The sequence below is a fragment of the Eleutherodactylus coqui genome, chromosome 3 (genome assembly GCF_035609145.1).
Source record: "Eleutherodactylus coqui strain aEleCoq1 chromosome 3, aEleCoq1.hap1, whole genome shotgun sequence".
In the NCBI taxonomy this organism is placed as follows: Eukaryota; Metazoa; Chordata; class Amphibia; order Anura; family Eleutherodactylidae; genus Eleutherodactylus; species Eleutherodactylus coqui.
The window spans coordinates 127,045,959-127,063,702 of NC_089839.1; the positions used below are offsets into that span (position 1 = coordinate 127,045,959).

Genomic DNA, 17,744 nt, shown 5'->3' on the forward strand with positions numbered 1-17,744 from the left:
TAAAGAAATGTGAGGCGCTTCCTGGCCAGATATTTTCCCACTGAAAAAACAATTGTAATTCGGGTGCACCCCGCAGCACTGAAGGGGAGTACTGCTGGGTTGATCATACCTCAGCTACTTCATGTTGAAAAGTCAGAGTCATCCGAGTCCTGCCATATACGAATGGACCCGTTCTGTTCGCCATTTCCTCCAGCCACTTGATGATTAGAGGTGTTGAGACATTAAAAGGAAGATTCCCAATAATGTGCACATTTGGGGGATCTGAAGAATGAATAATCTGTAATTAGTACATTTAGTAAAGCAGAACACTTCTCCTTATCTTGTGTTTAAATCTCTCCAACAGTACACAATTTCCAGCAGTTTGCATGTATTTTGTCAGTATCTTTCAGCTGCATTTGCCACATAAGGCTAATTCACAATTTGCTTAATTGTTATTTTACAACTGATCTAAATGGATTATACAACTGTTAAAGGGGTTCTTCCTATCTTATAATGGGTTGGCATAACATGAGGGATCTGCCATCACTTTCTGATTGGTGTGGGACCACCACCAATTCTAGGAAGGGGCCACACAGCTGACATGAATGGGGCAGCACTGCAGCTCCCTGCACAGTAGTCAAGAAAAAAACAGTTATTGGTCTCTAATAGAGATGAGTGAGCATACTCGATAAGGCAAACCACTCGAGCGAGTAGTGCCTTATTCGAGTACCTGCCCGCTCGTCTCTAAAGATTCGGGTGCCGGCGCGGGTGACAGGCGAGTTGCGGCGGTGAGCAGGGGGGAGAGGGAGAGAGAGATCTCCCCTCCGTTCCTCCCCGCCGGCACCCGAATCTTTAGAGACGAGCAGGCAGGTACTCGAATAAGGCACTACTCGATCGAGTAGTTTGCCTTATCGAGTATGCTCGCTCATCTCTAGTCTCTAAAGGGGCCAATAACATTAATGATACAGAAATGTACTATGCCAGATCATGATGATTGCTACACTACACTGATTGGATCATAAAAATAATCCCATCAATTATATCACTCGGACATAGAGCAACCAATCAGATTCCATATCTCCTCTTTTAGAAGCCATTCGGAAAATGAAAGCCGTTACCTGCTTAACATTTCCTTGCACTAAGTTGAATACCTCTCCTGTTCTCGCTCAACTTCTTAGGGGCTCTCCTTCCCAATCATTGTTTTAAAGACTCGTATAAAGGGTCGGACATTGATTTGCAGGAATGCTGCCATCCAATAGGTGGCGCTGCAGAGGTATTGTTCCGCCTCCCTTATTTGTACTAAACTCAGCACTGCAGATTTTGGGTGCCTGCACACGAATGGAATTTCCAGCGCGTTATTTTAGGCACATTATCTGCCCCAGACCGCAGCCAATATACTCCTATGAGGATCCGCAGTTGTCCCCAGATGGACGGATTTGTATCGCGTTTTTTCACGCGCGTGAAAAAATCTGCGACCTGTCCTAATTTGGGTCGGATTCTGCGAGTGAAGCCTCCAATACAAGTGAATGGGTGCGTTTTTTCACGCAGTACATCCGCAGTGCAGCTGCAGATGGAGTCACTGGTTGCTATGACTACAGGAAGTAGGCATGGTAGGAGGCGTCCCAACACACAGCACAGAGCTTCACAGGCAAATGTGTATAGGGAGATAGGTAGTATTTCTTGCCAATGCAGGATGTAAGAATGCAAAATCTGTAGTAATGAATTCCTCTTGTGAATTTTTTTGCAGTGACTGAAATAAAGTCACGCTGGAGAAGCGCCTGAAAAAAGTTACATGGATCAACCATGCCCACAAAGACATCTGCTCACCGGGTGAAAGCATGTTGCCAGAATAATTTAACGGTGCTTGCACAAGCAAGAGGGACAAAACGGAGTCTGGGTGTTGGTTTTTAAGCTGTTTTCCAAGGAATGGGCAGTTCTCTAAGGGTTGGGTTTACAATAAGGGGTGTCTACTGGTTTTTCTGCACGTTATTTTCCGCAACACATCCGCGTATATCCGCACGTGATTTTTCATGCATCCGCACCTATCCGCAAGCACATTTAGGTACCATACCCGCGTGAAAATCCGCTAGCGGAATCCGGAACGCTCGTGTGCAGGCGGCCAAATTCTGAGTGCTATAACTGACAAACTGTTGAGCTTCCCGCTGTGCAAATATAGCAAGATGGGTTTTTAAAAATTTATTTTTATTGAATTTTACACCGTAAATAAATAAGTCATTGATACAAAGAAGAAGCAAAGAAAAAGTTACATTTTATTATAGAAACTACAATAAATAGACAGCAGATATAAAAACCTCAGCGCTCCAGGGGCAGACCGTAAATGGAGGGTCTTATGAACCCCCTAATACAAGTAGGCAGTATTTCCTAATGGTGCTCCCAGTGGTGTTTGGTGAGGGAAAACAAAGCTTGATAAAGGTGTCACAATACACAGAAACACGCTGCCTATCCTGATCATTGCTACTGCTATGTCTGTTTTTTAGTTTGGTTTGTAAATTGTAGGGCTTATTAGCCCTTATAGTTGTAATAAATATTAGATATCTACTCCTTGCTGGATTTCCCTCACCAAACACCACTGGGAGCACCATTACAAAACACTGCCTACTTGGATTAGGGGGTTCTTAAGACCACACTGCCTACTTGGATTAGGGGGTTCTTAAGACCCCCTGTGAAGGAAGTCTCCTCTCTTACTTTTATATGCTATTTACGGTATGCCCCCTGGAGCACTAGGGTTTTTATATCTTCTGTCTATTTTGTTCTCTCCACCTGGTTTGGATCTGGAGTCCCCAATGATGCTCTCCTTCACTTTTTGGATGCCCGGAGATGCTCCCCTACAGGCTGGTGGAATCTGAGGCGTTCAAAAACATGATGGCGGTGGCAGCCATGCGCTACTCAGTCCCCAGTCGCCACTATTTTTCACGGTGTGCCGTCCCAGCCCTGCACGACCACGTCTCATGCAACATCGTACGCGCCCTCACCAACTCGGTTACTGCCAAGGTCCACTTAACAACGGACACGTGAACAAGCACAGGCGGGCAGGGCCACTATATCTCCCTGACGGCACATTGGGTGAATTTAGTGGAGCCTGGGACCGCTCATGTACTACCCACCCCCAGAATTGCGGGCCCCAGATCGGTGCTGGTATCTGCGGTGGTGGTATGCCACCTCCACTAAACCTTCCTGCTCCTCCTCCGCCTCCTCCTCCAACGCAACCTCTACCTCGCAATCAAGACTTGTCAGCAGCAGCAGGTCGCCAGCAGTCGTTGTCGCGTGGCGCGGCAGCACAGCGGTGGGCAAGCGTCAGCAGGCTGTGCTGAAGCTACTCAGCTTAGGAGAGAAGAGGCTTGAGACCCACGAACTGTTGCACGGTCTGACAGAGCAGACCGACCGCTGGCTTTCGCCACTGAGCCTCCAACCGGGCATGGTCGTGTGTGACAACGGCCGTAACCTGGTGGCGGCTCTGCAGCTTGGCAGCCTCACGCACGTGCCATGCCTGGCCCACGTCCTTAATTTGGTGGTTCAGCGGTTTCTGAAAGGCTACCCACACTTGTCAGACCTCCTCGGCAAGGTGCGCCAGGTCAGCGCACATTTCCGCAAGTCCAACACGGATGCTGCCACCCTGCGCACCCTGCAACATCGGTTTAATCTGCCAGTGTACCGACTGCTTTGCGACGTGCCCACACGGTGGAACTCTACGCTTCACATGTTGTCCCGGCTGTATGAGCAGCGTAGAGCTATAGTGGAATACCAACTCCAACATGGGCGGCGAAGTGGGATTCAGCCTCCTCAATTCTTTACAGAAGAGTGGGCCTGGATGGCAGATATCTGCCAGGTCCTTGGAAACTTTGAGGAGTCCACCCTGATGGTGAGCGGCGATGCTGCATTCATTAGCGTCACCATTCCCCTGCTATGCCTCTTGAGAAGTTCCCTGCAAAGCATAGAGGCTGATGCTTTGCGGGCGGAAACGGAGGCGGGGGAAGACAGTATGTCGCGGGATAGTCAGAGCACCCTCATGTCTATATCTCAGCGCGTGGAGGAGGAGGGGGAGAAGCCGGAGGAGGAAAAGACAGCTGGGCCCACTGCAGAGGGTGCCCATGCAGCTTGCCTCTCATCCATTCAGCGTGTATGGCCTGAGGAGGAGGAGGAGGATCCTGAAAGTGATCGTCCTAGTGAGGACAGGCATATGTTGCGTCCAGGTACCCTGGCACACATGGCTGACTTTATGTTAGCATGCCTTTCTCGTGACCCTCGTGTTAGACGCATTCTGGCCACTATGGATTACTGGGTGTACACACTGCTTGACCCACGGTATAAGGAGAACCTTTCCACTCTCATACCCGAAGAGGAAAGGGGTTTGAGAGTGATGCAATACCACAGGGCCCTGGTGGACAAACTGATGGTAAACTTCCCATCTGACAGCGCTAGTGGCAGAAGGCGCAGTTCCGAGGGCCACGTAGAAGGGGAGGCGCGGAGATCAGGCAGCATGTTCAGCGCAGGCAGGGGAACACTCTCCAAGGCCTTTGCCAGCTTTATGGCTCCCCAGCAAGACTGTCTCACCACTCCCCAGTCCAGGCTGAGTCGGAGGGAGCACTGTGAGAAGATGGTGAGGGAGTATGCAGCCGATCGTACCACCGTCCTCCGTGACGTCTCTGCTCTGTACAACTACTGGGTGTCAAAGCTGGACACGTGGCCCGAACTCGCGCTGTATGCCCTGGAGGTGTTGGCGTGTCCTGCGGCTAGCGTCTTGTCAGAGAGGGTGTTTAGTGCAGCTGGGGGAATCATCACGGACAAGCGTACCCGCCTGTCAACAGTTACATTTTATTATAGTTACATTTTATTATAGAAACTACAATAAATAGACAGCAGATATAAAAACCTCAGCGCTCCAGGGGCAGACCGTAAATGGAGGGTCTTATGAACCCCCTAATACAAGTAGGCAGTATTTCCTAATGGTGCTCCCAGTGGTGTTTGGTGAGGCAAAACAAAGCTTGATAAAGGTGTCACAATACACAGAAACACGCTGCCTATCCTGATCATTGCTACTGCTATGTCTGTTTTTTAGTTTGGTTTGTAAATTGTAGGGCTTATTAGCCCTTATAGTTGTAATAAATATTAGATATCTACTTCTTGCTGGATTTCCCTCACCAAACACCACTGGGAGCACCATTACAAAACACTGCCTACTTGGATTAGGGGGTTCTTAAGACCACACTGCCTACTTGGATTAGGGGGTTCTTAAGACCCCCTGTGAAGTAAGTCTCCTCTCTTACTTTTATATGCTATTTACGGTATGCCCCCTGGAGCACTAGGGTTTTTATATCTTCTGTCTATTTTGTTCTCTCCACCTGGTTTGGATCTGGAGTCCCCAATGATGCTCTCCTTCACTTTTTGGATGCCCATGTCAACAAGGAGGACACATCTGCATATTCTTACTATAACCTACCAGGACTTCAAGCGTGACGGACTGCCCTAACCCAGGGGAGCCTGTTCACACCAGGCAAGTAACTTTCCACACGGACAGTGTTATACCATCCTTAATTTTAATCCCAGGAGCGCTTCCTTTGTTGAATATTTTTTACAATACACTGAAAGCATCCCAATGGCCCAATAAACAATGTAGAGCCCATAAGAAACATGTTTGCTTGGTTTGCTGCGAAAGTCTTAAAAGATTAGGGGCCCTTTTACACTCAACAATAATCACGCAATGTAAATGCCGGTAGTGACTGAACGAAACAATTTGTTTGTTGTTTAGTTTCTGCAGGCGTAAAAATCAATCGACCCATGTAAACAAGTCATTCATGTAACATAGTATTTCAGGCCAAAAAAAAGCCCTACGTCCATACAGTTCAGCCTATCACCCCCCAATGTTAATCCAGAAGGCGGCAAAAAAAACCCAAACAATGAGGTAGAAAAGAAAATTTTCTTCATTTTAGTGAAAAAGTAGTTCCCTCCCAATCTCACAATCGGAATAATTCCTGGAATACTGCCCATTAGGAAGTAATCAGTGATATACCATGTAATATTGTATCACTCAAGAAAGACGTCCAGACCCCTCTTGTACTTGACCCGCTGATTTCTAGATTAATGCAGCTGGAGTGGCTGACCTAGTGGTTAGTCTACTAACTACTGTCTGCACTGGTCCACCCGCTCATTAACTTACACAGACTCACTCATGGTACTGTTGTCGGGCTTAGCTGCACCCCGAAAGAGAATTCAAGAGGAGGCAGAAAGAGGCGGAGCTAACAATGGCACTGGTCTGGCTTGCCGCTGCTCTGCTGACTATGTCCCAACGCCCCCAGGCCAGCAGTGTGTCACATGATCAGCACAACTTTCAAGTAGGACTACCAAGGACTGAACCAACGAGGGGGCACGCTGGCTTGGACTCTTCCAGCATGGCTCCCTATTAGCTCTCTTCTCTACGGTGACTCTCCTACAACTTGCAGCAGCAACAGCTGAACTGTAAGTGCCCAACCCCAGGCTCTCTTCCCTTGCATGTCGATATCTCCATACTCCGTTACTTCACAGTCACACACAGAAGTAGCTGGGCAGGTGGGCTGCTGCGTTTCCTATATACAGGGCCAGCCACATGTAGTTAAGTATTCACACATAGCAGCTGCCCACAGAGCAGTCAGCCCACGAGTAATTTTCATGCTGCAGCTAACGGACAATCTGCCCGGGTGCCACATGTATAGCCATTCTGGGTCGCAGGTTGGACACCCCTGCTGTAGAGAGTACAGATCCAGTTAGGGAAACATTTGTAATGACTATTGTCAAAAACGTTTACAGTTTACATCTGCAAGCAGTTTATGTGGAAAAATAAAACATGGCATTTTCCACAAAACAATATAGTACAAGAACATCTGACGAACATCTGGACAGTCCAAGGAAGACCATCAAAAAGTATGAATCAGCTGTGACTGCAAGAGGCGTACGTTTGTCCAAGTATAAAGTGTGACACATTTCTGATTTCCATTAATGGAGAGTTTGGAGGTTTCCCATTTCTCGTTGTCATTGGTGTGTGGCAGATTGTACTCAAACTCAATCATGTCTTGCCAAGATGAATGAGCAGTAAGACCACCATGCATGGAAATAGGGCCCATTCTGCCCACAACCCCTTCAGCAGGTGTCAGATACTAATGGAAGATCTGGATGAGGTAAGACAGCACTGTAAAAAGATTCTTTTCGGCCATTTACCTATAAGAAAGGCCTTTTGATAATCTTCTCACTAGAGCTAGAGCTCTATGCCAATCATGTAGTGTGAATTGACTATCAAAGCCTTGCTCCCATTTGAAGTTTTGAGATAAAAGAAAAAGCCGAAGGGAGCACTTCTGAGGGCTACAGATTATGGAGGACATCTATCTAACACCGGCACTTTACATAGCCATCTAAACTAAGCATCGCCAAAGTACTAAATATAAGAGGTTCATTCTGCACTGGCTGTAAATAACAGTGAATTTGACTGGAAACAGATGGGCCTGCCCCTTTAACCCCTTAATGACGTAGCCCTTTTTTTCTTCCCATTTTCGTATTTTCCTCGACCCATTTAAAAAATCGTAACACCTTTATTTGTCCATCAAAGTCGCTGTATGAGGGTTTGTTTTTTGCAGGACGAGTTTTATTTTTCAATGGTGCTATTTAATGTATCATATAATGTACTGAAAAACTTTTAAAAAATTCTAAATGGAATAAAATGGAAAAAAACCGACATTCAGCCATCTTTCAGTGCGTCTTGTTTCTACGGCGCACAAACTGCAACAAAAATGACATTATAACGTTATATAATGGGTCAGTACAATTACTACGATACCAAATCTGTATGTTTTTTTTGCAAAGACATTTAATTTTTTAAAATTATTTTCTGCTGCCATCTTCTGCGCGCAATAACTTTTTTTATTTTTCCATTGACATAGTTGTGCAAGGGCTCATTTTTTGCAAGACATCCTGTAGGTTATGCTGATACCATTTTGGAGTACATACGACTTTTTGATCGCTTTTATTGCATTTTTTTCTTGGAAACAGGGTGACTGAAAAAGTGCATTTCTCGCGTTCTTTATTTTTTTTTTCGGCCGACGTTCACCATGCAGGGTAAATAATGTTCTACTTTGATAGATCGGACTTTTACGGACATGGCAATGCCAAATATGTATTTTTGTTTTATGATTTAGATTTTTTTTTATTATAGATATGGCTAAAGGGGGGTGATTTAAACTTTTATAACTTTTTTTTTTTTTTTACAGTCAGTAAAACTTTATTGATCTGATTTTTACTTTCTTTTTCAGCCCCCCTAGGGGAGCACAACTAGTGATGCTTTGATCGCTCCTGCAGTATGATGTAATGCCACAGCATTACATCATACTGCAATCTGACAGGTAGTCAATCAAGCCACCCCATGGGGATGGCTTGATAGGCAGTCTGCCGAGACTTTCAGGAGGACCCCGGCTGCCATGACACCTGCACAGCTCCCTGCGATGTCACCACGGGGGGGGGGGGGGGGCATCCGGGACGCCCGAATATAGTTCAGGGCATTTAATGGGTTAATAGCCGCGATCAGCCACGCGAGTGATTGCAGCCATTTCGCTGGGTGTCAGCTGTAGTAAACTGTATGAAAAAAGGTCACCCGAGATCCCTCTTCATACATACCCCAACACTTCATGACGTAGATGTACGTCATATAGCGGGGAAGGGGTTAACAAAGCCCCACCCCCTTTTCTCTTCAACAAACATGGCAAGGGCAGCATAAAAAGGCAAAAAAAATAAAAAAAAGATAATTTTTTTGCAAGTCGGACTTGTGCAAAAATGTGCATGTTTTCTATGCCAGAATTCTATGCCAGAATTCTAGCGTAAAAATGTTTATGCACTTTGTGTGGAAAGGTCCCCCCAAAATAAGGTGTAAATTGGCTTATGCCTCATTGGGGCCTTTTTGCCATCCTCTGGATGAAGAATGGGGGTGGAAACAGGCTGAACTGGATGGAAATATGTCTTTTTTCAGGCTAACATATTATGTTACTATGTAAGGTATCATGGAAGCAGGTTAGAGATGTATTGAGGGGATCAATGTTGGACCGTCTTGTATGTCATTGTTACCACTATGAATGTTGAATTTGCTGGGCGATAGGCAGACAGTGAAGATATGGACATAGGGGAGAGCAGGACAGTAATGAGGGGAGAGGTAGATGAGATAGGTAGCAAGAGTTGAGGGAGTACTGGAGTATTACTGGATTATTAGATGGGAGGCCACATAAAAGGATCTTTTAGTAGTCTAGGTGGGAGATAAGAGGGAAAACAGGCGGCATGATCACCATGTATAAAATCTGTACTTGGGCAAACAATGCATGTGAAATGTTTATTCTATAGCCTCTTACCACAACACAATATTTAAAGGAACTATTAATTCCCATTATGTTTAAAGTAGTTATAATGAAAGGTATAAGGAGCTTCTATGCAGAACGATTATTATTTTTAAAAATTACTGGATCATTTGAAATTGAAAGACAATCGTTCAGCTTAAACTCGGCAAATGATGGAACGATGAATAATTTATTTGCTTATTGTTCATTGCAAGCATAAAACTCTAAAAATCATCGTTGGCTCGTTCGCTAATCATTCGGTTTTAATATCGACCGCTCAGTCGTTCTAATTCGCTGGTACAATGCGAGCAAATGATGTATCTGCCTGTATAAACAGGCTGCATGAGCAAATAAGCAGACTTTGTCATCCTTTGTTCATGTGAATGATAAATCGTTCTATGTAAAAGCACACTAAGTTTAGGAAAAGATGTGAATGGGGCTGAAGAAAACCTAAAGTCTTTCTACCATTGAACAAGCTTCTCCTAGGAGATAAGGAACAAGATAAACCTATCCAGAAGCAAACCCCTCAGCAAGCAAAACATTTCTATTAAACAATGACAACTAGAGATGAGCGAGCGCACTCGTTCGAGCATTAGGGTGTTCGAGATGCTCGTTACTCGAGGCGAGCACCACGCGGCACTCGAATCCATTACATTTCCTTCCCTGAAAAATTTGCGCGCTTTTGTGGCCAATAGAAAGACAGGGAAGGCATTACAACTTCCTCCTGTGACGTTGCAGCCCTAGCCCACCCCCCTGCAGTGAGTGGCTGGGGAGATCAAGTGACTCCTGAGTATTTTAATCTGCCCTGCCTGCGGCTCGCCACAGACACACGCAAAGATAGATGAGGGACAGTGCTGCTGGTGCTGCTGTTGCTGGTTTAGGGAGAGTGTTAGCGTCTACAAGAGCCCCAACTTAGGGCCACAGCTCACCTAGTGCACTACTGTTGTGGGTGCTGGGAGCAGTTTAGCCATTTTTTATTTTTTTTTTGCTATATCGGGCGTGCAGCCCCATTACAGCTATAGCGTTCTCAGGCTGCAGTCTGTACTAAGTAGTATATGGTAAGTATTGGTGAGGCAGGGACAGTGGTAGTGTGGAATCCCGTCTACCTGTGCATTTAACTCCGTGGTTGCTGGGAGTTGTAGTACCTCAGGTCTCAGTTCAGCCTTCCGTGTAATTTTTTGCTGGGGGCAGCTAACGTTACGTAAGCGCTCTCTGCATCCAAGTGCACGTTTAAAAAGCACTCATATTTTTCTCCACTCTCAGTTACCAGACAGCTGCTGGCGCAGTGTACGGTGCCAGACAGCCATAGAGGGAGAGTCCAATACACGTTCCATTGCCTGCATTGCATTGGAAAATACAAATTTTAAAAAAGGGATCCTTTTGTACGTCTGCTAGTAACCCAGTGCGCATAACTGCGTGGCCTGTGGGACTGAAGGTGAATGTCAACTGCATAGTGCACTGCTAGTCCTGCTTACATCCTTCCTTATAATTTATCTCTGGCTTCATTTAGTGTTATATTACCGCTGGCAGCCAGCAACTGCGCGGCAATAATTCACGAACATTTTTACACCGCTCTGTCTCTGCTCGATTCTTAATCCAGCATGCTGAGGGGTAGGGGTAGGGGCAGAGGGCGTGGACGCGGTCAAGGACGCAAAGTCCCAAGTGAGGATGTGGGCACAGGCCAAGTTCCTGGCCCAGGTGAATCGCAGCCGACTGCTGCGGGAGTAGGAGAGAGGTCAGTTTCTGGGGTCCCCAGCTTCATAGCGCAATTTTTATTAAAAAATCGACCACCCAGTCTTCTACGCCGTCCACAGCTGCAACTCTGAATCCTCTGGCTGCTGCTCCTCCTTCCTCCCAGCCTCCTCACTCCATGAAAATGACACATTCTGAGGAGCAGGCAGACTCCCAGGAACTGTTCTCGGGCCCCTGCCCAGATTGGGCAGCAATGGTTCCTCTCCCACCGGAGAAGTTTGTCGTGACCGATGCCCAACCTTCAGAAAGTTCCCGGGGTCCGGGGGATGAGGCTGGGGACTTCCGGCAACTGTCTCAAGAGCTTTCAGTGGGTGAGGAGGACGATGACGATGAAACACAGCTGTCTATCAGTGAGGTAGTAGTAAGGGCAGTAAGTCCGAGGGAGGAGCGCACAGAGGATTCGGAGGAAGAGCCGCTGAATGATGAGGTGACTGACCCCACCTGGTGTGATAAGCCAACTGAGGACCGGTCTTCAGAGTGGGAGGAAATTGCAGCCGCAGGACAGGTTGGAAGAGGCAGTGTGGTGGCCAGGGGTAGAGGCAGGGCCAGACCGAATAATCCACCAGCTGTTTCCCAAAGCACCCCCTCGCAAAGCCACCGTGCAGAGGCCAAGGTGCTCTAAGGTGTGGCAGTTTTTCACGGAGACGCTGGACGACCGACAAACAGTGGTGTGCAACCTTTGTCGCGCCAAGATCAGCCGGGGAGCCACCACCACCAGCCTCACCACCACCAGCATGTGCAGGCATATGATGGCCAAACACCCCACAAGGTGGGACGAAGGCCGTTCACCGCCTCCAGCTTGCGTCACGGCCTCTCCCCCTGGGCCTCAACCTGCCGCTGAGATCCAACAGCCCTCTCAGGACACAGGCACGACCGTCTCCAGGCCTGGACCCACACCCTCACCTCCGCTGTCCTCGGCCCCATCCAGCAATGTCTCTCAACGCAGCGTCCAGCTGTCGCTAAGAGAATCGTTGAAGCGAAAGCGCAAATACGCCGCCACGCACCCGCACGCTCAAGCTTTAAATGTCCACACAGCCAAATTGATCAGCCTGGAGATGCTCCCCTACAGGCTGGTGGAAACTGAGGCGTTCAAAAACATGATGGCGGCGGCAGCCACGTGCTACTCAGTCTCCAGTCGCCACTATTTTTCACGGTGTGCCGTCCCAGCCCTGCACGACCACGTCTCACGCAACATCGTACGCGCCCTCACCAACTCGGTTACTGCCAAGGTCCACTTAACAACGGACACGTGAACAAGCACAGGCGGGCAGGGCCACTATATCTCCCTGACGGCACATTGGGTGAATTTAGTGGAGCCTGGGACCGCTCATGTACTACCCACCCCCAGAATTGCGGGCCCCAGATCGGTGCTGGTATCTGCGGCGGTGTATGCCACCTCCACTAAACCTTCCTGCTCCTCCAACGCAACCTCTACCTCGCAATCAAGACTTGTCAGCAGCAGCAGGTCGCCAGCAGTCGGTGTCGCGCGGCGCGGCAGCACAGCGGTGGGCAAGCGTCAGCAGGCCGTGCTGAAGCTACTCAGCTTAGGAGAGAAGAGGCACGAGACCCACGAACTGTTGCACGGTCTGACAGAGCAGACCGACCGCTGGCTTTCGCCACTGAGCCTCCAACCGGGCATGGTCGTGTGTGACAACGGCCGTAACCTGGTGGCGGCTCTGCAGCTCGGCAGCCTCACGCACGTGCCATGCCTGGCCCACGTCTTTAATTTGGTGGTTCAGCGGTTTCTGAAAGGCTACCCACACTTGTCAGACCTCCTCGGCAAGGTGCGCCGGGTCAGCGCACATTTCCGCAAGTCCAACACGGACGCTGCCACCCTGCGCACCCTGCAACATCAGTTTAATCTGCCAGTGTACCGACTGCTTTGCGACGTGCCCACACGGTGGAACTCTACGCTTCACATGTTTTCCCGGCTGTATGAGCAGCGTAGAGCTATAGTGGAATACCAACTCCAACATGGGCGGCGAAGTGGGATTCAGCCTCCTCAATTCTTTACAGAAGAGTGGGCCTGGATGGCAGATATCTGCCAGGTCCTTGGAAACTTTGAGGAGTCCACCCTGATGGTGAGCGGCGATGCTGCAATCATTAGCGTCACCATTCCCCTGCTATGCCTCTTGAGAAGTTCCCTGCAAAGCATAGAGGCTGATGCTTTGCGGGCGGAAACGGAGGCGGGGGAAGACAGTATGTCGCGGGATAGTCAGAGCACCCTCATGTCTATATCTCAGCGCGTGGAGGAGGAGGGGGAGGAAAAGACAGCTGGGCCCACTGCAGAGGGTGCCCATGCAGCTTGCCTCTCATCCATTCAGCGTGTATGGCCTGAGGAGGAGGATCCTGAAAGTGATCGTCCTAGTGAGGACAGGCATATGTTGCGTCCAGATACCCTGGCACACATGGCTGACTTTATGTTAGCATGCCTTTCTCGTTAGACGCATTCTGGCCACTATGGATTACTGGGTGTACACACTGCTTGACCCACGGTATAAGGAGAACCTTTCCACTCTCATACCCGAAGAGGAAAGGGGTTTGAGAGTGATGCAATACCACAGGGCCCTGGTGGACAAACTGATGGTAAACTTCCCATCTGACAGCGCTAGTGGCAGAAGGCGCAGTTCCGAGGGCCACGTAGAAGGGGAGGCGCGGAGATCAGGCAGCATGTTCAGCACAGGCAGGGGAACACTCTCCAAGGCCTTTGCCAGCTTTATGGCTCCCCAGCAAGACTGTCTCACCACTCCCCAGTCCAGGCTGAGTCGGAGGGAGCACTGTAAGAAGATGGTGAGGGAGTACGCAGCCGATCGTACCACCGTCCTCCGTGACATCTCTGCTCCGTACAACTACTGGGTGTCAAAGCTGGACATGTGGCCCGAACTCGCACTGTATGCCCTGGAGGTGTTGGCGTGCCCTGCGGCTAGCGTCTTGTCAGAGAGGGTGTTTAGTGCAGCTGGGGGAATCATCACAGACAAGCGTACCCGCCTGTCAACTGACAGCGCCGACAAGCTTACACTCATAAAGATGAACAAAGCCTGGATTTCCCCAGACTTCTCTTCTCCACCAGCGGACAGCAGCGCTACCTAAAGAACTTTGTTAATCTGTGTATGGTATTCGTCCTCCTCCTCCGGCTCCTCCTCCTGAAACCTCACGTAATCATCGCGAATGGGCAATTTTTCTGTGGGCCAAAAGGCTCATATAACTTTTCTAAATAATATTTATCTGTTTCAATTCTCATGAAAGCATTGAAACCTCCACCTGAACCTATTGTTTTTTAGACTGGGCTGCCTCCAGGCCTAGTTAAAAATTAAGCCACAGTACGCTAAGCGATTAATGGGTTTCACCTGCCCTCTGGGTTGGGCATGGGCAATTTTTCTGGGGGACATTTGTACTGTCGGTACAACAATTTTTCGGGCCCTCGCCTACAATGTAATCCAAGTAATTTTTATGGGCTTCGCCTGCACTCATGGTACACCACTGTGTCTGGGGTTGGCCTACACATTTGCTACAGAAATGTAACTCTGTTCTGCCTACCTATACTTCTGCCACAGTAATGCTACAGGGGTCTGACTATACTTCAGCAACAGAAATGTTACTTCAATCTGCCGATACTTCTGCTCCTGAAATGTTACCTTGGTTGGTGTATACTGTTACTACTGTAATTTTACTAATACTGGGCTCTGCCCATAATGCTTCAACGGAAATGTTACTGGGGCAGGTCTATACTGCTATAACAGAAATGTAACTAATAGTGGGCTTTGCCCATACTGCTTCTACGTTACTGTTGCTGGGGCCTGTCTATACTCCTACTACTGAAATCTTACCAATACTACGCTCTCCCTACACTGCTGCCAGGGAATGTGAATCTGCTGCTTTGTCTCTACAGCTTCTACGTTACTGTTGCTGGGGCCTGTCTATACTCCTACTACTGAAATCTTAGCAATACTACGCTCTCCCTACACTGCTGCCAGGGAAATGTTTTTCTGCTGCTTTGCCCATACTGCTTCTACGTTACTGTTACTGGGACCTGTCTATACTCCTACTACTGAAATCTTACCAATACTATGCTCTCCCTACACTGCTGCCAGGGAAATGTTTTTCTGCTGCTTTGCCCATACTGCTTCTACGTTACTGTTACTGGGGTCTGTCTATACTGATACTACTGAAATGTTACTGGGGTCTGTGTATACTGCTGTAAATGCAATGTTAGTGGGGTCTGTCCTCACTGCTACCAATGAAATGTTACAGGGGTTTGTGCATACTCTTACCGCTGAAATGTTACTAATTCTCGGCTCTGCCTATACTGCTGCTACTGCAATGTTACAGGGTAGTGGAAACGGAGGCTTCCCAAAGACATGATGGTGGCGAGACCACGCTACTAGGTTCCACAGGCGCGACAACTTTTCAGCGACGCGGTAACTGGGAAGGTGCATATAACCACGGACACGGGGACAGGAAACGTGCTGCCTCAAAAACTTTCCCGTGATCCTCCTCCAACTATGAAAACATTCTTGGCCGAAGCCCACTTGCATTTAATCTGACGTTAGCTCTGTGGTCCAGGGCACTGCAATGGGATATATTTATGTACCGCCGGTGGCTTCCTGGGACCCACCCATGCTGTCAGTCCACACGGAGTTGTAACTGCATGTGTCTACTTATAAAGAACCCCAGTCTGACTGGGGCATGCAGTGTGGGCCGAAGCCCACCTGCATTAAATCTGACGCTACCTCAGCTGTGCTGGGCACTGCAATGGGATATATTTATGTACCGCCGGTGGGTTCCAGGGAACCACCCATGCTGTGGGTCCACAGGAAATTCACATAGGGGATTTGTACCTGCCTGTGTCTATGTATTAAAAACCCCGGTCAGGTTGGGCATGCAGTGTGGGCCGAAGCCCACCTGCATTTGATCTGACGTTACCTCAGCTGTGCTGGGCAATGCAATGGGATTTATTTATGTACCGCCGAAGGCTTCCTGGGAGCCACACATACTGTCGGTCCACACGGAGTTGTAACTGCATGTGTCTACTTATAAAGAACCCTGGTCTGACTGGGGCATGCAGTGTGGGCCAAAGCCCACCTGCATTAAATCTGACATTACCTCAGCTTTGCTGGGCACTGCAATGAGATATATTTATGTACCGCCGGTAGGTTCCAGGGAGCCACCCATGCTGTGGGTTGACAGGAAATTCACATAGGGGATTTGTACCAGCCTGTGTCTATGTATTAAAAACCCCGGTCAGATTGGGAATGCAGTGTGGGCCGAAGCCCACCTGCATTAAACCTGACGTTACCTCAGCTGTGCTGGGCACTGCAATGGGATATATTTATGTACCGCCGGTGGGTTCCAGGGAGCCACCCATGCTGTCGGTCCACACGGACTTCACATAGGGGATTTGTACCTGCCTGTGTCTATGTATTAAAAACCCCGGTCAGGTTGGGGCATGCAGTGTGGGCCGAAGCCCACCTGCATTATACCTGACGTTACCTCAGCTGTGCTGGGCACTGCAATGGGATATATTTATGTACCGCCGGTGGGTTCCAGGGAGCCACCCATGCTGTCGGTCCACACGGACTTCACATTAGTGGGTTGTACCTGCCTGTGTCTATGTATTAAAAACCCCGGTCTGAATGGGCAATGCAGTGTGGGCCGAAGCCCACCTGCATTAAATCCGACGTTACCTCAGCTGTGCTGGGCACTGCAATGGGATATATTTATGTACCGCCGGTGGGTTCCAGGGAGCCACCCATGCTGTCGGTCCACACGGACTTCACATAGGGGATTTGTACCTGCCTGTGTCTATGTATTAAAAACCCCGGTCAGGTTGGGGCATGCAGTGTGGGCTGAAGCCCACCTGCATTTAATCTGACGTTACCTCAGCTGTGCTGGGCAATGCAATGGGATTTATTTATGTACTGCCGGTGGCTTCCTGGGACCCTCCCATGCTGTCGGTCCACACGGACTTCACAATAGGGAGTTGTACCTGCCTGTATCTACTTATAAAAAACCCCAGTCTAACTGGGGCATGCAGTGTGGGCCAAAGCCCACCTGCATTTAATCTGATGTTAGCTCTGCTGTCCAGGGCAGTGCAAAGGGATATATTTATGTACCGCCGGTGGGTTCCAGGGGGCCACCCATGCTGTGGGTGCACACGGAATTCCCATTGCGGAGTTGTACCTGCCTGTGACTATTTATAAAAAAACCCCGGTCTGACTGCTCCATGCAGTGTGGGCCGAAGCCCACCTGTATTTAATCTGACGTTAGCTCTACTATCCGGGGCACTGCATTGGGACAAACTACAGGAGCAATACAGCGCTAATGAGACGTGCACAGCTACGCTAGCATAGGAGTCCGCTGTAGGCCTGCGATTGCTGTGGGTTTGTGCAGAGGCCTATGTCCTTGGTGCAGTGAAAGTCCGCTTCCTGTCTAGGATTGCTGAAGCTGTGGGCCGAGCCCTATGTCGTGGGCGCGGTGCAAGTCTGCCATGTTTGGCCTATCAGATCAATTTTTTGTTCATGTCTTGGGCTCCCTAGGACCCCCCTATGCTGTTGGTTCAAACTTAGTTCCCATCGCGGTGTTTGACCTGTCTGGCACAAAGACACTGACTGACTTGGGTAGAGGGCAGAGCGCTGACGGCTGTCCCCTTGC

At 48.8% G+C, this 17,744-nt stretch overlaps 1 protein-coding gene across 2 annotated transcripts in view; it reads right to left on the reverse strand.

The window, feature by feature from the left end:
• The window catches only part of TFB1M (transcription factor B1, mitochondrial), a 187,849-nt gene that overhangs the window by 80,188 nt on the left and 89,917 nt on the right, over positions 1-17,744 (reverse strand). For both annotated transcript variants that reach the window (XM_066596065.1, XM_066596064.1), the window contains exon 5: positions 110-261. In XM_066596065.1, coding sequence (XP_066452162.1) covers positions 110-261 — 152 coding nt within the window. The remainder of the gene's footprint in view (positions 1-109; positions 262-17,744) is intronic.